At 31.6% G+C, this 21,704-nt stretch overlaps 2 protein-coding genes and 1 pseudogene across 2 annotated transcripts; all 3 read left to right on the top strand.

Moving 5' to 3' along the window:
• Positions 1-2,700: 2,700 nt before the first annotated feature.
• LOC110419769 (ethylene-responsive transcription factor ERF070-like) lies at positions 2,701-3,290 on the top strand. Its single transcript, XM_021432869.2, has one exon. It carries the CDS (start codon positions 2,796-2,798, stop codon positions 3,225-3,227), a length of 432 nt encoding a protein of 143 aa, XP_021288544.1. The 5' UTR covers positions 2,701-2,795; the 3' UTR covers positions 3,228-3,290.
• Positions 3,291-4,873: 1,583 nt separating this feature from the next.
• On the top strand, positions 4,874-8,831 carry REV7 (DNA-binding HORMA family protein). Its single transcript, XM_021432522.2, has 6 exons — positions 4,874-4,987; positions 5,092-5,172; positions 5,664-5,776; positions 6,939-7,128; positions 7,337-7,567; positions 8,517-8,831. Exons 1-5 carry the CDS (start codon positions 4,957-4,959, stop codon positions 7,534-7,536), a joined length of 615 nt encoding a protein of 204 aa, XP_021288197.1. The 5' UTR covers positions 4,874-4,956; the 3' UTR covers positions 7,537-7,567; positions 8,517-8,831.
• Positions 8,832-9,882: 1,051 nt separating this feature from the next.
• LOC110419783 (protein WHAT'S THIS FACTOR 1 homolog, chloroplastic-like) lies at positions 9,883-11,297 on the top strand (annotated as a pseudogene).
• Positions 11,298-21,704: the final 10,407 nt, after the last annotated feature.

Genomic DNA, 21,704 nt, shown 5'->3' with positions numbered 1-21,704 from the left:
ATTAGAGTTTATATAAGTTGTTTTGGCAAACAACTTATTTATAAAAAAGAGTTTGTTAAAATAAATTTACCAATAACATTTAGCCTAATTTTAAAAGCTATTTTTTGAGTAAGAACTTCATAATAGCTTTTAAGCTAAAAAAAAATCAAGTCACACAGGATCTAAAGATATTAAAAAAACACACATAAAAATACTAGTACTGAATATATAGTAAAGATAAAACTATAATATCATTTATATTTATACAAATATTTATTATTATGTTTAAAAAGTTTAATTTTTTATTACATTTTTATTTACGTATGTTAAAATAAACAATGATATTGACTTGACATTTATCTTAAAAAATATTATTTACTACATTTAAATTGGTTGGTGCAAAAGAGGTTTCTAAAGAGAACAGACAAAATTGATTTTAAGACTTGCCTTAATAAATATTATTTTTTAAGATTTCTTTAGTTTCCATCACTTGATATACAAAAAGGAATAATGAGAATAGCTTTAGGGATACAATGAAACAAATATCTAACTTAGTCTTACTCTTATGAAAGTAGACACTAGATACACTTGAGGGTTGCAAAGTTGTTTGGCCTTAAACTTACTTTCTATAACAAGTAGATTATAAAAAATTCATACTTTTTTGATTGATGATGAAATTTAAGGGTTTATATTTATTTTCTAAATTTTATTCAGAACATAACACTTTTCTTACTCTTAATTTTTTACTTTTATTTTGTTTATTTTTATTATGTCAAAATGGTTGACAGCAAATCCTTTTTATAGATTTTCAAGTGTCTCTTCTTTTAACGATACAACCCTTTCGTTAAGACACTTCTATATTTTAAAGACACTTTGCATATTACAAAACATAACTTTTTGATAAAGGGATTGTTCCATCAATTACCTTATGAAAGAACAATCATTCATATCATAGGACATCTTTAAGCTATAATATAAAAAGAAAACTTTTCATATCAAAACTTTTAAATAGTGTTGTTTTTCAATTAAGTTATAATCTTTGGATTTAAAGATCTTTTTCCAATATATCACTGTACCAAACACATAACTTTCCACATAAAAAATTACCTATAATCTAATAATCTCACTATATCACATTATGTGACATAACTTTTCTATTGATATAATTTTCAAATAGTCACAATTTTTTATATAAAAAAATTTAACTTCACATATAAAGAGACATAACTTTTTATTTTGAAAATATATCAATAAAATTTATAAAAATACGACATATACCTTCTGCGAATCTTTAAATGATTCAAAACTTGTGTAAACTCAAGATTGTCTGAATTTAAAATGATTGAAGTTTGAAATGATTCAAACTCGAGACAACTCAAGTAAAAATAGTTCGAATCCAAAATGATTTGAATTCGAAATAATTAGAATAAAGAGTAAACCCAAACCTAAAAGTAGCCTAACACAAATATGCCTAATTGCTACCTCGAGTGGCTAGGAACAAAGTTGTTAAATTGAAATATGTTTTGTGTATTAAAATCTTATTTTTTAGTATGAGTATCGTATTATATCGTAAGATATAATAAACAAACTTAAAATTAATTATAAATAACATTTATACATGTAAAATAAAGAAAAGAATTGAAAAATATTATTTTTTTAACAGAATTGAATATTATAGGTCGTAAATTAAAAAGATGATTATTTTTTTAATTTAAACTTTTAACATAATCCTTAATAATATAGATTTTAAATAAAACATACATTTTTTCATATTAATTTATTAATTAAAAATTAAAAAATATTTTTCATGTTAAAATTAAAAGGGAATTTAATAATTTTAAAGTATATTTTTGTTTAAAATCTAAAAATTGAAACGCATAAAATATAATTTTTTATGTTTCAACTTAAAAAAATAATAAAAAATAAAATTTTTAATAATTAATTATAATTAAATTTAAAAAATATATATCGATTATATCATATAATACGTCTCGTATCTTAAGATATGTATCGCATATCTTATTATACATTTTTGATACTTGATGACATGCAATATAATTATAAATACGTATCATTTTCTATTAATATCATATTATATCGTATCATACGATATATATCATATATCGTATGGTAATGATTACTATGATTAAGAATTAAATTTAAAATTTTTTTTAAAATTTTTTTTATAAAATTAAAAAATTATTTTTTTGAAAAGAAAATTTATAAAATTATTAAAAACAAATTTTCAAATATTTTACTACATTTGTGCTTTAAATTTTTTAAACTTAAATCCTATGTTTTTATTATGTACACACAAAAAAAAATTCAAGAGAATAGTGATTTGACCAATGAACCTTAATCATGCTATAACTACAAAAAGAAAAAAAAAATTATTCATTTCAGAAAATGTCACTAAAATTGCAGAAGTTATAAGCATGGAAAATGCTCTTTATTAACAATAATAAAGAAAGTTAATTTATTAAAATCTCTTTTAAATGACTTCATTTTGGACTTTTTTTTTCTTAGTTTTATTTTGAAAATCTTTACCTTATTTCTTTTTAATTCAATTATTTAATTAGACAAATAGTATTATGAATTTTTTAAAAGAAATTTTGCGTAAAGAAAAGACGTGGCATTTAAAAATCAGACGAAATGCCACGTAATAAGTACAAAAATCATTTAATATTTCTCGATATCAAAAGGATATAGGAGTTTAATTTCAAAGAATATTCCAACAGAAAATTAAGTTTAAATACGAAACCAAAATTCATCCTCTCTGTCATAAAAGAGAAAAAAAAAAAGAAAACCCAAAAATTATGTCGTCGCCGCCGCTGCCGAACCAAAAACCCCAACAACCGTTTCGCCGCCGAATTGTCCGAATTACCGTAACCGACGCCGACGCCACCGACTCTTCCAGCGACGACGAAACGACGTCACCGAAAAGAAACCAAAACCTACCCAAGAAGAAGCTCGTCAACGAAATCACAATAGGAATGTCGACGAAGGAGAACGACGTCATCGCGGGGCCGAGTCAAGGCAAGGTGAAGAGGTACAGAGGGGTGAGACAGAGGCCGTGGGGAAGATGGGCGGCAGAGATTAGGGATGGGCGTAGGATGAGGCTTTGGTTGGGCACTTTCGATACGGCGGAAGAAGCGGCTGTGGCTTATGATCAGGCGGCGGTTAAGCTTCGTGGACCTAACGCGCCGACCAACTTTAAGTTGCTCGATTGTAATGTTGTTCATTCGTAAATTTTCTGTAAATATTAATGTTTTGTTTTTAGGTTAGAATGGATTTTAGTTTTTGTGTTTTTATTTTTTAATGTTTTCTTTTTTTTTTTCATTCTGACTAAAACTGATGTAAAGGCATGTACTGAACTGCAAAGATGAAATATTTGTACATTATTAATTTTAAATTGAATTTTTAATTTTTAGATTCAAATAAATAAACCCAAAAAATTCTCTGGAAAACAAAAATAAACAAAAAAAGAATTGAAATATAAAAATATAGAAGTTTCTAGTATGGGCGGCTAATCTTTTTCAGCCCATAGTTGATAGTCCAAGTCGTTTTGGGTTAGGTAATTCTTTTAATCTGATTTTTCATTAAATATAGTGTAATTATTTTTTACTTCAAATTTAATTAAAAAATTATATCATAAGGTTACTTTATACATATAAATGGAAAATTATCTCAGTGAAGTTTGTAAATTTCGCCAACAGATTAGACAGTTTTCACATATTTTATTAAGATATAATTAAAACAATTAACAAATTAATATAATAAATAAAAAATATGTGTCAACATTTTAATTTCACTTGTAGAATTTAAAATTTTTACATAAAATTGATAGGATAATAGTCCTATATATATTTTAAAAATATCCAGTAGGAATATTAAGTGCAAATACATTACTTTCCTTTTATTGAATTCTTTTGTTGTTTAATGCTCTTAAAATTTTATATTTAAAAACTATTTTAATGATAGAGTTGATATGATCCTTGCTCTTTAAGTAACAATTATTTTTGATGAATTAATACCAATTTTAATGAATAATATAAGAATACAAAGTTATTTCAATGTGTAAGCTTTAGTAAATGTTTAGCACATTTATTTTTATACTAATACCATTATTTTACCAACATTTATTTTATTTTCATTCTTACTTTTCTCTTTAAAGCTTTTTTAAGCTACACTTTTTCTTTCTATTTTCTCGTTTAAACTTCATAATGTATATATAATATAATGTTTTTTTTATAAATTTTAATTTAATTGTATAAATTATAAAATCAAATTAATTATGACATTAACATAACAATTAACTTCAAATTTTATAATCGTAGGAAAAATAAATGGTAGTTGTTATTATTGATATAAAATTCAAAATTTTTTTACCTTATTTAAGAAAATTTAAATAAATTTTTATTTTTTGTTATGTTTAATTAATTATTAATATTTTAATTTAAGATCAAATATTTTTTCATAATTTATTGTCATTATTTAAAACAACATTTATCTTTTTTATAAAATATGGTGCTAACATATTATACTAAATAATGATATGACATGATAAGATAACATAATCAAATAATATTTTTTATTTTTCATATCAACGCCTAGTGAACGTAATATTTTAATTAATATCAATTACTCAAACTTTAACTATAAAAATTTATTTAATTTAAAATAAAAATACAGACTTCGATTACATATAATAAAAAAATAAAAATTTATTTTAATTTAAGAGTACTTTTAAATATTATGCCTGCTATTTATTATAAATTTATGGTAATGAATGGACTCAATTGGTCCTAATTGAAATTTTGATTGTCGAAAGTCTAAAGACAGTCTTATTAAAAGTCAAAGTTTAGGGGTAACTTGTGTAAATTATCTTTTCTCTTCTTCCCTTTAAAATGCGTTAAATTTAATTGCCAAGAGCAAGACTACTGAAACCCTTTTATTGCTGGTCCTTTCGGTGGAAGAATGGAACGTAAAGATAATCAATCTCCTCGAGGTACACTCTTCCTCGCTTTTACTTGGATTTTTCTTTCTTTTTTTCGGTTTCCTTTGTAAATTTTCTTTATCATTTTGAAGCAAATTTCTTTATGTTTACCGCAGGCCATATTGCTGGGATTTTGGTTGAATTCTTGGAGGTAGCAATCACTTCAGTTGTTTTCCTTAAAGGAATTTATTCTCCCGGTATATTATTTGTTTTAATTCTTTTCACTCTTGGGTTTCTATAAGAATTTTATATTCTTTTACCAAATTCCACTGATAAATTTGTGTTAAAATTTAAAAAAAAAGATTTTTTTTTGTGGAGTGGGGGGTGTAGGGGGGAATGCTTATCCTAAAATATATGAGTGAATGGGTGGATTACTCAGTTATTAATTAGTAAAAGAGTGACAGTTGGAGCAATTGGGTAGTTCTCAAATATTTGATGTTTATATAATTTTTAATTTTAAATTAGTGTTTTGTACTTTACACATTTATATCATATGATTTGTAATTTAGACTCGAAGGAAATTTTTTTTAGGCATAAAGTGATTAAATTTGAAAGTCACAAGTTCTAATAGTTGAGGTGTTACCTTGGCAGTATATTATATACATATTGTGTGTCTGGGTTTTTTTTTGTTTTTATGAATTTTATGTAAATGTTATGTCTGTAACTTGTGTTGGGTGCAATCCTGAAGGTGCTTTTGAGAGGAGGAGGTATATGAATGTGGTAGTGCAGAGGGCACGGCATCCTCAGCTAAGAGATTATATCCATTCTGCGGTTTCTGGACTTCTTCCTTTCATCGAAAAGGTTGGTTTCTTTCGTAGATGTTTGAGTACTGCTTGCTAATGTTTTAGGGTGTTTTGCAATGTTTTGTGATGACTTGATTTAGTTAGAGTTCTCAGGATGCCATGTGGAAATGTGTATGTTCCATGTTGCTTGAGTTAGCTGTTAAATATGCTTTTCATTTGGGATAAAAATTGAATTGCATATGTTTTCATTGCAGCATGTTGTGTTCTAGTGCTGTGATGATGCCATTCTTTGCAGTATCCCTCATATTGATTTTATGAAGACAAAGTGAAGAGATATCAAACTTTTTTTGTGGTATTAAACAAATGTAATATTCTTATGACTTTGTTAGGGATGATTGATTTAGTAAGGAAATCAAAACACTTCGCTAAAGTTTATTAAAGTGACATGAAATTTTGAGGTCTTATTATTTATCTATTTGAAAGGAAAAAGGAACAAAGTATGTTGTTGTTATATCTACCAAATAAAAATAAATAAAGAGACGCAAATGCCATGATGTTTCTGACACATTAATTGAGTGTCATGACTCTGCTAGTCCAAGCAAACTGATTTATTAAATCAATGGCTTTATTAGAGGCAGTTATGATTCTAGAGAATAACAAATGGCTTAACAAAGTGGATATTTTGGTTTGAAGGTTTTAGGAGTCCTTGATTTGTGTATGTCTAAGTGAATATGCTAATCGCTCTCTATGATTCAAAAGTCAGCATCTGCTAGATGAGCAAAGTCACAAAAATGCAACTTAATGCAGGGAATACATGAACGTAAAATTTTATTGCAGAAATTCAGCAAATATTTTTAGAGGGTGTGAATTTTTAATTTTATCATGTCATTTTTGAATATCAATAGGGCCTTAGCATAAAAACTAAACCCTGGCTGGAATTGGTTAGATATTCACATTCTGATAGGACTTACTGAGGTGCAGAGAACTTGCTGTTGAAATCCCATGTGGGGGCTGCACATCTGCAGTAATTGTTCTTTTCTATTTCAGTCAATCTTATTTGCCCCAGTTTTTGTCTTTTCATTATTGAAGGCAGTTTGTTTATTTTTATTCTCTGGTGGTGAAACCTCTGAGCATTTGTAGAGATGCTTTGTGCTGCATGATAACTTCAATATACCTGTGTGACACATCTTAAACTGAAGTTTACATGTCTTTTAAACTAGGGCCTGGTGGAGAGAGTTGCTGTTATCTTTTTCAACACTGACAACATTCCAGTGGAGAGATTTATGTTCAAACTAGCAGTTAATCAATCTTTTGACTCAAAGGTGGAAGAAAGTGATCTAGAATTCTCCCTTAGATCATTCTTAGTTAAACTTTCAGTCTCCCAACCCCTTACAAAGGTTCTTCCATGTGGTAAGCTCAACTAGTAATAATTTATCAAACGGAACATGTGTTTATTTGGTCTAAGTGAGAGTTTAGAAATATAGTTACTGAATTCACCTGATCTTCAGGGCTGTTTTTTTGCTGGCTTGCTGCATCATTTAACTATGTTGTGATGTTTCTTTTCCTATTATGGCTTAGAGGTTAAGGTCAATCTCTTGTCCTTTTCTTTATTTAACAGATTGCAGGTGGGAGATCACGGCTTACTTCCGTTCCCTTCCTCAGGTTAGTAATTGCAAGGACACAGAGTTGTGGATCTCAACTGACACAAAACAGTGGCAACAACCTCCACTAATAACCCCTATCAAGTCAATGAACAGTGAACCTCTGGGTGTGCAGTTGTACTTGGAACATCCCAGCCCATCAGAACCAAAATCTTGAGGGGAGCTCTTACCGCATTGTGATTAATGTGGTATGACTCTAATGTGATACATGAAAAATTGTGCTTTATTTGGTGCATAATTTTGGAGACTTATAATTTTAACATATTCAAGTTCATAGAACATGGATTCTCAAAAAAAAGGTACATAGAAAAATGAGTTGGGCTACATGAGAAAATGTTGAGAGTCTAAGCATAATCTGAAGAAGGGAGCAAACCCAAACTTTTGGAATGAGGAATCCAAAATTTGGCCTCTTGATTACTTTGTTGGTGCCAATTTTATGACTCGATTAACCTGTTTGGTCTTAGAAACTATTTTGTTTTTTATAAGAATGATAACTGAATGGATATGGTATTGTCTTAACTGAAATAGGTTGACATGGTGTGTTTTGTAATTCTAAGAGTGAAGATGAATTCATACCAGCCCACAGCTTAAGTTAGAACGCATAGTTCTGTGTTACCTTGGTCATACTCTGTTCCTGTAGTCATAATCCCATTAGGTGCCTCAAGGGCTACCATTTCAGTATCTTTCTTAAATTGCTTAGAAATATTAATTGATTCATATTAGTATACAATGGAGCAGCATCATTTTAAATACTGAAAAACATAGGTGTTGAAGTCTTACATAGAGTCTCCATGTTTGAATTGACCTAGGTGTGGCAAATGTTGGAGTATTGGGAAAATATCCCTAAGATGAAAAACATTAGGAAGCTATAGTGCTAGACCAAGTTTTAGCCACCCTCTAAATACTGACAAGTAGGAAATATTTTTTTAGGTGCTGCAATGGTGGGTTGTTATTCTAGGTTCTAGTGCAAGTAATCATGGAGTTTTTAGTGTTAATGAACACTCAAGAATTGCTTGGATTGTGAAAAATATCTTGAAACAGTTTGTGACAACATGTTAGAAATTTGGAAAATGAAAGAGTTATTATTTGCCAAAATTTAAAATGCAGTTTTGACCTCGAATTTCTTAAATTTTGCAGATGAAACATACAAACAGATGTATTTGAAGGGATAGAGAAAAAAAAAAAAAGATGGATGATTAATCTTCAACTTCAACTAACAAGTAATTGGTAGTGCTACGCTGAGGAATGTACAGAAAGCTTATATGTAGGTTAGGCTGGTAACAAAGTAGAGCATGGTTTTGTTGTGTCATTAATTTTTGTCCTTGCAACTGCAACACATTTTGATTTTGCACATTTGTTTATGTATAACATCTTTATTCCCTACATATTTTTACACCACATTGAACATTTCACTTTTAATGCATATAAATAGTGTGTTATTATAGTGGATGAAATGACAGTAATGCTAGTGTGAAAACTGGGAATTAGATATGGTTTTTGTTTTTGTAAACCGAAAGAGAGGGTGGACAGGGGTGGGCAGAGAGGAACACCCGCATCCAAATTCTGTAAGTCGTGCTTTGCTGTCTAGGACAATATAATATCTGGGCCTGTCTTGGTGTTATAATGACCAGGTAGCTTAAATATTGGCTACATAGCTTATTAAATTCAAATAGAAGTAGATAACATGATGCCTAAGAATGCATTTGGGTGGTTTGAAGGTGATGAAATATGAGCACCATATGTTGATGGGTGCTTTTGAAGACTGCTTTAATGTATAAGCATTCGTACCATGATTATAACTATCTAGTTACTGAGCTTTCTTCTGCTCATATGTTGAATAAAAAGGGAAGGTAAAGACAGCCAAAGTTCATTAAAAATGTACTTGGAAGTACCATGCACAATGAGCAAATGTTGTGGGTTTCGATAGGCTGATCCTATATCACCTTCTCTTTTTGTCACTGCCATTGAATTGCTTGTCCCCAAGAGGTTGAATGCAGTAGAAATGAAGTCTTTTAGCATAATAATTCCTTTATTCTTCTTTGCAAACAATATCAATGTAATTATTAAAATTTTTATAAAAATATAAATAGATCACTGTAAATAATTTAAATTCTTAATTTTTAAAAATCACGTTATTTAAGTTGAAAATATTATTAGATTAATAATAATTATATCCGAATTACTATAATTGGTATCGAAACATATACCAACTCAATTTGAATTTTCACATTACATTAATAAAATATTGGTCACAGTATTTATATATTTATAACTAACATTAATTAAATTTATTTTTTATTCATATTAAATGTTTGAAAATTTTACTTATGTATAATTATTAAAACGAAATATAAATAAAAACATGAAATTAACATTTAAACATTTTGTTTAATCAAAATTGAAAAGTCATAATAGTAATTCTAATTAAACATCCCATGAGCACTCATGAAAATATAAAGATATGTTCTTAGAACTAATAACTGGAACCGTATCTTTACGTACTTCTTATTTAACCTCGGGGTTTTACTTTGAAAGCATTGAATAAAACGATTCTTCTTCTACAATAGAAAACCCGGATATGATTTTCAACACAAACTCCAATCCCACAATGAGTATGTCGATGTAAATTTGTTTCTCGTATCTGGGTTTGGTTTTAATCTGTTAAGCATTGGTTTTGGTCTTTGCACACCAACTGTTCGAGGATTTGGCTCAGTAAAGGATTGTCTTTTTATATTGCTTGAGAATGAAAACAAGATCCATATTAAGGTTGTCATCTTCAACAATTTCTTGTAAAAAGTCAGATTCTATGTTTGTTTTAGCGAGGCAAATATCAAAGGAAAGAGGCCAAAGAAGAAAATTTACCACAGAGACTATCAACTTGATAAAGTCATGGACTTGTAAAAGAAACCATCTTTAATTCTGGAATTGAAGTCCATTATCCAATCTCAAAACCAACAATGCCTTCTTCTTCTCGACCTTGAAAAGGAAGTTGGGTTTGTGGCAAAATGGAACTTCATGTCCATCATTGAGAAGTACCCTTCGATATTCCATGTTGGTGGTGGTAGTGGAAAACAACTCGCTTTTGTTACGCTCACTCGAAAATCCAAAATGATTGCAAGTGAAGGGGCTGAAGCAAGGTATTTAATGAAACCCATTTTGGTTAAGAATCTTAGGAAGTTGTTAATACTGTTGATTGATTGTAGGATGCCATTGGAAAAGGTTAAATTCATTGAAAGTGCACTTGGTTTGCAAGGATTTTAAGAAATAGTTGATTTTGAAGTACCCAGAATATTTTTCGATCAAAGGTTTCAATGGTAGAGCTTATCTTAACTTGGAGAACAGGGATTCTTCGTTGGCAGTGACCGCTTGTGAGGAGAGATTCTCATGTGAAGGGGTGTTGGCGTCAGCTGGGGGTCTGAAGAAGGTTAGGATCATGAAAGATGGTAACTATCTAGGTCCATTTGCATTTAACATGTGCTTTGTTTCTGGTTTTAGACCGAATAAGAGTTATCTTAAGGAGCTTCAAAGGTGGCAGAAAATGGAATTCCCTTCTCCATACTTGAATGGGAGGGGATTTGATGTTGCAGATCCGAAAGCTCGGAACAGAGTGGTGGTTGTGCTTCATGAACTCGTCAGTTTTACTATGGAGAAGCGGATGGCATCTGCACAATTGGATGCATTTCATTTAGAGCACCTGTTACCATCTGATTAGTGCTTTGTTTGATAAAACATCATAGTATCTTTTACATTACAAATAAAGTTGCGAGGAGCACTATATTCATTAAAGAAGCTTATGATGGTACAAGATTGATAGATAAATGTTCTATGTTGATGTTTAATGATAAGTGTGTTGCTCTTAATGGTAGAAATGAGATCGGTTCATTTAACAGTATGAATTCTTCTCAGGCTGTTACCTGAAATTTCTGGCTTCATTAATAATAATGAAAGAAGGTTATAGAGAAGCTAGTTCATGTGAAATGTTGTGCATAAAGAGATGCTTCCAAACAATTCTACTCCTAATTTGCTTCAATCTCCACTTAATGTTTTATCTTACTGAAGCATCTAAAAGTGTCATGCTTATATAATGATTCCAAACATTTACTATAAAGAGAATGGATTATTTTTCTTATTTTTTAATTCTTTTTTTGAACATGGCCAAGAATTGGTAAATAGTAATAACAAAATGCCTTCATAGGATTTCTTGATATTCCTAAGTTCTTTACTTTGGAACTTACAAGACATAGTGTCACTTTGATGATCATGCTGATGGTTTAGTAATTACCTTGACCAGGAACCATATTTTAATTAAAGTGAACCATGTGGTGTTGTATGATTGGGTATTCATGCAGATCTTGAGCTAAATTTTGTATTGGGTGCAAAGTGTTCCATTGTAAAGTCCAGTGGTCTGAGTAAGAGCATTAGTTGTTATCTTGGTTCCCTCAGACTCTAAATTTCTAAGATTTGTTTTGCATACAGATAAATTGTTCAATCTATTTCTTAATTAGTTTTATTCTACCATAAATGCTAGCACATTACACTCTAAACTTGCAACTTAGATATAAGATAGGATTGATGAAAAGAAAAGAGTTTAGGCTAACTAAACTCGATCTAATCAAATACAGAGTTCATTTTGTGCTGAGTTGTAATTTTGTATGCTTTAGTCCATCTGATTCTGGAAAAGTGGCTTTACTTTAGAAAATTTTTCAGCAACTTTGTAGTTTTTAATGTTTATATCTTTTATTTTCATCTATTCAATAGATAGAAAAATCAGTTTAGTTCATCAACTGTTTGCTTCTCTAGGGGGAACCACTATAGTAGGGATTAGAAATTATTCCTTCCAAGGTATGTGTTTTTATAGATTACTAGTTAATGTTTATCATTCAATTTGTTTACTGAATTCCATGACTTAGTTATGCAACTATATTCAGCTGTCCACATTAGTTGCAAGTATAGGGACTAAGAATGCACATCTTTAACGAGTAAAAATAAAAGGTGCATAAATCAATGACAATATAAAAGAACATGTAATCATAGTTAGATTAATTCCCTAACATTTCAAATTCCTACCAACTCACTGGATAAATGATCCAAAATTCCAAATGGGTTTCATGCTTGTAAATTTTATATCTCAAGAGATTAGTAAACAGTATGATTTCAACCTTCTGAGTTTTGAAATTGCATTTAGTGTCACCATGTTAGTCTACAAAGTTAATGTACATGATACAAAAGCTGATAAGTCTTTGATTTGAAAACCAGTTTAGGTTGTCTCACTGAGAATGGAGGCAACTGGTGTATGTGGTGTCTTGTTTTCTGATACGAGTTCCTATTTATATTCATGCTAGTCATATGAGTTGATAATCCATTCCGATGTAAAATAAACCTTTAAATCACTTGAAAACAATAGCAGAGTGAACAGTTCTCTACCCTATCCTTAAAAAACATACATCTGATTAAAAGAAACACTCAAAGAACAATAGTTAGTAATTTTTCTTGATAAGCTTAGAGTTGGACTATCACGTTTTGCTTGGGCTTAACTGTTAAGTTTTTCATGTGTTTCTTTTTGGCACTTGTTAGTCATGCCCTATTGAGACTGAAGACATTTATCTAGTTTGTTGGACTCCCTCCTTGACCATCAATGTTGGAGTTCACTGCTAACTATACCATGATGTCTGGAGGTTAGTGAATCCTCCTGTTAACAGAAAGAATATCACTTATCCAGTGTTCCAAAATGTTCCAATAGGTATCTTTCCTAGATGGAGTCCTTGAATGCTACATTCAGCGAGCAAGATCCAACAAGAAATCCATTTTGATGAAGACTGCAATCAAGGTCAAGTGCTTATGAGCCCTTATAATAAGTGGCTCAATATAGCATGAGGCCATAAACAATTAGTGGTTCCATTATTAGGTTGACAATTCCATATTTTGATTATATTTATATGTAATTGGAGAAGCAAATCATAGTTTAATCTCCGTTCATCTGTAAGATTTTGATCAAGTTTTTAAATTCTGAGAAAGAGGTTGACACGGTCTCTTGAAACGGATCAAGTTATGGGATGGCATGGAAGGGTTGGGTTTAGTTTGAGGTACGCTAAGTACGTGGATTGAAGGTTTCTTTTTCCACCTATATTTGTAATGCTGGCTCGTTAGAAAGAACCTGCAGATCTCTTGAGTTTTAAGTATTCAAAACTTGAATAGATTCTGAACAACCCTCTTTTATTAACTTCACTGCCTTTTAACTACAGCTTGGTGGAATAATCACTCTTAAAGCAAGAAAGTGGAAAGGTGGAGTCAACCTCCAACAACATTAAATGGAAAACCACCACTAACAATAAAATAGGAACAACAATGAAACTGTTGACAATAATCTGCCAGCAATCAATAAGATATTTTGACTTGGTCTATACTTCCTATGTGTGAATCACTTGTAAACTAAGGGATTATCTGATGTGCTAATAGAGGTGCTATCAGATTTAGTTTTACATTTATTTGAGATAATTAGCCAAATTTAAAAATGGCTTTGTCCATATGTAAGCTTAAGTTCAATTCTAGGGTGAGGAAAATTTTTTGTTTCCAATAGCTGATAACAATGCTATTGCTCGGGGCATTGCCACCCAAAATGCCACACGTGTTGCCTGGACCTATGAACAGGAACTGTTGAAAAGATACGGTCTAGAAGAGCTTAATGCCATACATTGAACTCAATATCTGTACGAGTTGAGGCTTAAGTTTAGGAGAAGTTTAGAACTCAAGAGTCATGAGACATTCATTCTTTCCAATCTAATTATGTTCAATAGGGGTTTGTGATGATGGAGGCAATCTCTGTTTGCATTTCAATGATGTCTCTTTGTCTAGGGATTATATCCCTCAATAATGATCTTCACTTTACTGCATATCTTGATCACTGACGACCCATCCAGGTGCTCCTATGTAGCTAATTGTTTTAATTAGTTGGGTGGAAAGCATGTGGGAGGAAGGAACTCATTGATATGTTAGATAAAAGTGCTTCGGTTAACACATGAGAACATAGATGATGGAACAGATCAATATTGTAGCTATGTAAATAGAAAGTAGAGGCTTTGATGGCTGCTGCTGTCATGACATTCTATAGCAGTTTCTTAGGAACCTTTGTTAAAGATAAAACTATTCAAGCACTCCATTCTTTCAACACAAACTGAAATCAGGGACATGTATAAATTTTCAATTCAGCTGCCATTGTGCTTGCATGTTACACCTCCTGAAATAATTATATGCTTCAAAATGAAGGCAATAAGGACAACCAGCATCAATTCCTATTATAAAAATGACTTCACTTTGCTTTTAAAAAATTCTCTTTACTTTCTCTTTTGCTGAAACACCAGTCCTCATTCAATGGGAAGAAAAGATCTTAAAATTTCATGGATTTGGCATTGCCTACACTGGATGCATATTCTTTGAGGGAAGAGTGTCATCTTGACATCCTTGCCATACCTTAGCCTCCCTTACCAAGATTATGCTTTTAATAAAATTAGGCATGGTATGAAATGATAGTTATTGCGGGACCATATTTGGAAAAAAACTATATAAGATAGAAATAGAGGGTATAAAGCATGAAGGGGATTACTGAGAATACCTTAGTTTGCAGAAGATTAGGAACTATCCCTTCTCTTGAAGGAAAAGGAACTCTAGCTTGTACTGATTAGCTTAGAATACTGCCATATGCTGCCAACATAGTGCTAATTTAAAATTCTCATAATCTTTTCATGATATTTGGTTCCTTGACATTAAAGTTATAAGCCTCACTATCAAGGTGATATTCTCTTTATACCAATTGTGAGTAGTTAAAGTTTAATTTTATTTATGCAACATAAATAAACGGTAATGGTTTAGACACAAGTTGTCTAATTCTCGTGCTATGATTGTATTCCACCCCTTTTTTTTTTTTTACTTTGTTGAAGCTTTGCCTAATTCTATCTTTGGCAGAAATGAACTGACCTTCCACTTTGAGAGGTTCAGATGATTTTACTAAAGAAAAAAGGGATACGTTTTCCCCTCTACTGAGGTAAGAATATCGCATCAGTACTCAGCACCCTTTTCTTCTATCCTTCTGTTGTTGGTTTTATCAACCCTTTTGCAACATGAAGAAACCTTTTTTTTCTCTCTTTAAAGGTGGACTTGGTACTTATATAGGTGTACTGTTAAATGCCGTGTCAACCATGGAGTTGATGGAATGATGAGGAAGATTGGGCTTTCATCTTTTCAGTAGCTTTCTTAAGTGGGCATGTTTTGAGGATAAGAAAGACTCTACATGGTGGTATTATTTATCATTTCTTTTTATCTTTCCCTCGAACAGCCTTTCATGCACTAAAGTCCTGTATGAACCAATCGCTTCAATAGGTTTAAAATAGGTTTATTTTTCTTTTTTTGGTAGCATTAGGCTTTGATAAAAGCAAGCAATTGAAGTTGGTTTACAGAAAAAGGGAAATTATCAGCGTGCACGCTTGTAGTAGCACTTTATCCAAAGGCATATTCTTTGAAGCACAAACCAAATCTAGCTTCTTATTTCACTAGCTTATGGAATCAAAAGTTAATGTGGGTACCCTTGCCAAATGTTATCTTCCCTTTCTTTGGCAGTTCTGTTTTCTGCTTTCTTTCATTTAAAACAAACTGAAGAATGCCTTCAACTGATTCCAATTGGGGTTCCATTTCAGAGTTTCTAGAAAGTTGCCAATGGATTTTGAGTGCCCTACTGTATATGAAACAAGCCTTTTGATGAACATCATTTTCAGATATTTCTACATCAATACAGCGCATGTAGTGAAAAAAGAACATCATGAATAACGTCGGGGACACCGACACTCAAGTTGTGTACTTAACTGGACACATTTTTATGTTTAACATGCTTATCATTGTTCATTTTGTTTTGTAGTTGAACCGTCAAACATCTCAACTATTTCAGCTTTGCTGTGACATGCTAAGCACGATGATAGCCAATGCCTGAAAAATTCTGAAAAAAGAAAGAAAGAAAGAAAAACAAATTGAAAAGAGTAAGGCTGTTTTCAAAGAGTTTGACATGAACCAGGAAATGGGTGGACAAAATCATCCCAGGATACGATATTTGCAGAGTAGGTGGGCCTATAGAGTTGATGTCTGGTTAAATGATATACACAGATTGCAATAAATATTCCTTAAGGCAAAAGAAATAATAATTCTTTTAAGAATTACATTGAAAATTTTTAGGTAATTTTATGTCTTCAAACTGTGTAAAGCTGCAGCATCTTGATCTGCTGTGGTTTTTAGGAAAACAATGATAAGAAAGAAACAGATCTTTTTCCTTATATTTATGCTTACCTGTAGAATAAATGAGCCTTCATGATTAGAACATCTATGTCTGCTTTTCTGAATAATATGTTTATGAAGGGTCCAGGGGCTGATGTGGTGTGTGACCAAGGGGTGGGGCGGGTCTAGCCTGTGCGTTCACTGTCCATCATTCCATTATAAGACTGGCAGTCAGATTTGAATAAGCAAAGTCAGAATTTGATTAACACAGAGGGCAGGTAATAATTGTATCATCCATGGTGGATCCCAATCTGAGGCCCATTTTATTAACTGAGTCCTATCCTGTTGTTTCATATGGCCCATTTGGCTTTTTCCTTCTTTTTTTTAAAAATATGATATAGGCAGTCTAAGATGTCTAGATGAAAACTCCTAGCTTATAGCATCATTAATGCAGTTAAAAACTACAGGCTGTTACCATGTCAGATGATGGTGATAAAACCAATCTAGTTATATAGTGATTGTCATAATAGTTTCATCAGAGGGTTTGGTTGTTATTTGATATAGGCAGTCTAAAGATGTTCAGTTGTTTCAATGGCTGTTATTATATAGATAAAACAAAATTTAGTAATAAAAGAACAGTAATGGAGGATGAAAGGTTTGGCAATAGCTAGCTACACTAATTTCATGTGGTCAAGTTGAGGTCCTATGAGAAAATGAGGGGATAGGTTTGCGCAGTGGAGCAATCTTGTCCTATCCTCATGCTAAAAATATAATGGGAAAAGGGTGCAACAGGCCGAGATTGTTGTTTCTTAAAAGTTTGTAACTAATTCTAGAAACCAGTTGCTGTTAGCATAGGAAGAAGAACCAACTTGGTGAAGCTGTTGTCTGGGCCCCAGGCTTTAGCTGATAACATTGGCATCTGCTGTTAGTTGACAAAGCACCAAAATTCCTTGTCCTTTTGAAAAGATGAAAAAGGAGATGAAAGTGTTTCATTCACAGGTTTGAAATTACCGTGAAGCTTCCAACATGTTGATTGATTGAATGATGAAAGATGTTTCAAGATTGATGTAATCTTGAAGATTTTGCATAGATCCCTCCAGTAATAAGAGGAAAAAGATTGATTAGACAGATAATAGTGCTATTAAAGTGGAGGCAGCTGGTCAAGTTTTTGTATGAGGAGAGGGTTTGAACACTGCATAAACACGTTTTCTTTCGTGGTCGGTCCATGTACAGTGTAGTTTTGGTGCAGCCATGAAGCATGAACAGTAGCCCTCTCCCAGAGTATTTATATATAACGTGCCGAAGAGCATGTTGGTGTCTTAATCATCCATCTGGAGTTGTGATTTTACAGGGGCAGAAAATTTTGTATGTCCATTAGTGGTGGGCCAAATCTCCCTCCCCCCTGCATTTGCGTTATGAATCGTCTGAGGGACAGCACAATATATACATATGTATCAAGCACTCTGATATTTGGATATAGCACCATCTATTTTTCTTCCAATTTATCTGGTCCAAAGTGATGGCTGATTCTTTTGTAGTGTCATCTTCAACTCCATGCTCAAGTCTATGTCACTGTTAGAATGTACACTTTTGAAAAGAAAGAAAAAAATAAAGAAAAAAAAAGGGGGCGGGGGGGGGGAGACAGGGGAAAAGGAATACAGATTAAAAACATAGTACATCCCATCTATCTTTGTTGTTGAAACAGGTCATTGCATCAGAATCACTTTTTAATATTTTAGGGGCTGTAGTTTGTCCAATCCAATGTTACCTACACAATATCCTATCTATCCATCCACATTGAAAATCCATCCTATTCCATGTTTAGATATCATGTCTGCCCACTTTCCTCAACCCAACCAAACTACATAAATGATTTGGGTGGTTGGCTTTTTACACTGGTTGCCTAATGTAGACAAGATGCAACTATTCCAAACACTTTTAGACAAAGTAGCCACTCATGAATAGCGAGGGAGAAAGGGAAAGATTGAGAAAAGAGAAGCATAATGATTTTACCCAAGATGGGGGGAGTTGGGTTTGCAACCACAATCCCCAAGAACCTATTAAAGGGACGAGTAAGACCTTATGGTCTTGCGCACATGGATTTTGAGTTAGTGGGAGAAGCTCATGTTTACACTTGCACAACAATCTGTCAAAAACCTTGAGAAAAGAAATGAAGAATAGATGCAATACTTGCTTTCCTTTGCTCTTTTTTAGTTCCTCTTTTCAATGTTTCATCCATTTAGTGGGGTTTGCTGGATTCAAATTTGCAATAAATAATGTCTCTCTAATCTTTACCCTTACTCCACCCATCACACCAATATTGTGATCCATGTAAAAGTAGACTCATGGCAGGTCATTGAAATTCCCACATAAAGGAAATACTCATTGTGTAAGATATGATTTCTAGGTGAATGGTTTATGCACTCTTCCTTTTGGGGGTTTGTGGGATTCTTATCTTGACCCACCATGCCTTTCCAAAAGAAAATTATATAACCCATGATCCTTACATAGTAGAATGAGAAGGGTGCAGAGCAAGAGAAAGCGAATCATCACATTACCTTATTCAGTCAAATTAGGGTTTTAGAAACCCCAAACTCATTGTGATCCATCTTTTTCTTTATGAGTAATTAATTGTAACCTGATTGTGTTTTTAATTTTTATTCTATTGCCTACTAGACTTCAACAAGATACCTTGAAACAAAAAGTTCCCACCCAAACAAATTAATGCCATTGAAGATTGAACCTTCTTTTCTTTATGCCCCATGATGATTCCTACCATTGAAATTGGAAAAAAATGAGCTGTAAAAATATATGCTAAACTTGATTCCCATGTCTCCATTGGAATGTGCCCTTAGTTGTTTTGAATATCAATGGGTTTTTCACTAAGGTTCTTTTTCCATAATTGTGATTCACACTTATTAAGAAATGATACAATTGGGGAGGGGGCCATCTCAGTTTTAATTTGACCTTACTTGGGTCTTATCAATTATCTTAATTGATGACTTGAGAAATGGGTGGGAGTGGGGTCATGGCTTTTAAAGAGAAACAAAGATAATATATATATATATATATATATCTATTTTATGTTAGGAGAGAACAAAAGAGGCAACAAAATCAATTCCAGGATGATGGACTTGGTTACATGAGTGCTGCCCCCTTTCACAAGGGAGGGGGTTAAGAAAAAAAAAAAAGTTAGGGTTCCCATCAATGGGTCCATCCCATGTTGATTGGATCCATATTCTATGCTTTTGTACTGTCCCATAGCTTTGGCTGCCCCACACCCAACTGAATTATGGAATATCGTTTTTATTTCTATCAATGAAGTGGACAGCTTATGTGACACACATATCAATTCCTTTACTCCAAGTCCAACACCCTTTTAAACTTAAAATAATTAAAATTAACTAATAAAAGCACACCCATTTGTCCTAAGGTTCTTTTACAATTTTTTCCCAAATATTTTTATTGTAATGGGTATTTAGTATATATCATGAAAATATAATATATCAATCAATAAAATCAATTTTTAAATTGTAATTATAAATATATACGAATGTTTAATTCAATGGTTAATTTAAAATTTTTTTTTTTGTTATGATAGAAAGAAAACTGAAGCTAAGGAATAAGAAACGAAGATAAACGGCTTTGGGTCAAGTGTCATTTTCTTAGTCGTCGGCATTTGTTGGCTAGGTGCGTAGTGTGTACGTGACGATGAATTCGAGCATGCTTTTGATTATCTTTTTTTGTTAAACTAGATAGATAGATAGATATCTAACATTATTACTTTTATTATAATTATTATTATTCTGATTCATGTATTAATTGTCAAACAATAATTATTGCACAAGAAGAAGAGGGAGGGAGAGAGAGAGAGAGAGAGATGTGACCCACAAATGAAATTGATGTGTGATTCTATGGGAAATGGGACCAAAAACAATGGAGTTGGTTTTAGTTTATTCACACATCTTTTCCTCGAGAGGGAGACATGTAGTTGTGTAGGTGTTGGTTGTCTTTCTTTGCCCAATTAATTTATCAAAAACGTTTGCTTTTGATTGATGGCTTGAGTAAAGGCTTTTGGAAATCATATGTGTGGATTTGGGATTCCAATGTGCAATGCACCATGATATATGGGTGTCATTTGACAAAAGATTAGCGTACTTAATTCCCCTTTGACAATCCCAAACAATCTTCAAAGATACCATATTTTATGCACCCTTTATCAAGCATTTACTTACCCACCATTCAAATAAATTTAACGAGACCTTTCTTTTGTAATGTTTACGACCTACATCACCAGGGGTGCGAGGTGATGATGCTGTCATGCTTAAGATTAATTTAAATTAACATCATATGATTTCCCTACTCACAAGGAGTTGTGCTCCTAATATATTCTTATGTTAGGTTATGCATGTTGTTAATTATTTATTAGAGCAAGTTTCTTTTTTTTTTGTTTTTCTTTTTAAATAATGTTTGTATACAGTTAATTTGAGTGATATAGACAAACTTAAATATTTAACTTAATAGTTAGTACTTTTAAATCATAAATCCGTATATTCAAATACCATTTTGATCATTTTTACTCATTTTTCATTTATATATAAAAAGTTTTATTTGAGATTTCAATCTTTTCTTCCTTAAAAGAAATATTAATATGTTCTTTAACATTTGGTTTAGTAATGATGCATGATCAATTCTCCGTTCAAAGGGGGTTAGGTTCCTTCCCTTAAATCAAAAAAGAAATGATAATAAAGATAGTATCAAGGTAGAAGATAATTTATAATATCAAGAAATTAATTATATTCAAAAATTGCACATTTTCTTGTCATAAGCAAAAACTCGTTATGTTTTAGGTTAAAAAAAATTATTTCTCATTCCATTAAGTTTATTTGCCTTCTTAAACATAGCATTTGGTATTTTTTACAAGATGACCATGATGGTTTACTATTTTTCGTGATCTTATTACTATAGTAATCATATGGTTAACAAATTTTTTTTAAAGCAGAATATTTATTAATTTTTAATCATTCTTGAAAAACACACTCCTAATAAGTCATTGAATAGTATAGAACT

The sequence above is a fragment of the Theobroma umbraticum genome, unplaced genomic scaffold (genome assembly GCF_002168275.2).
Source record: "Theobroma umbraticum cultivar Fairchild unplaced genomic scaffold, ASM216827v3 scaffold_67.0, whole genome shotgun sequence".
Classification (NCBI taxonomy): Eukaryota; Viridiplantae; Streptophyta; class Magnoliopsida; order Malvales; family Malvaceae; genus Theobroma; species Theobroma umbraticum.
The sequence above is the reverse complement of the archived record's forward strand: the minus strand, read 5'-3'. Positions and strand labels throughout refer to the sequence as shown.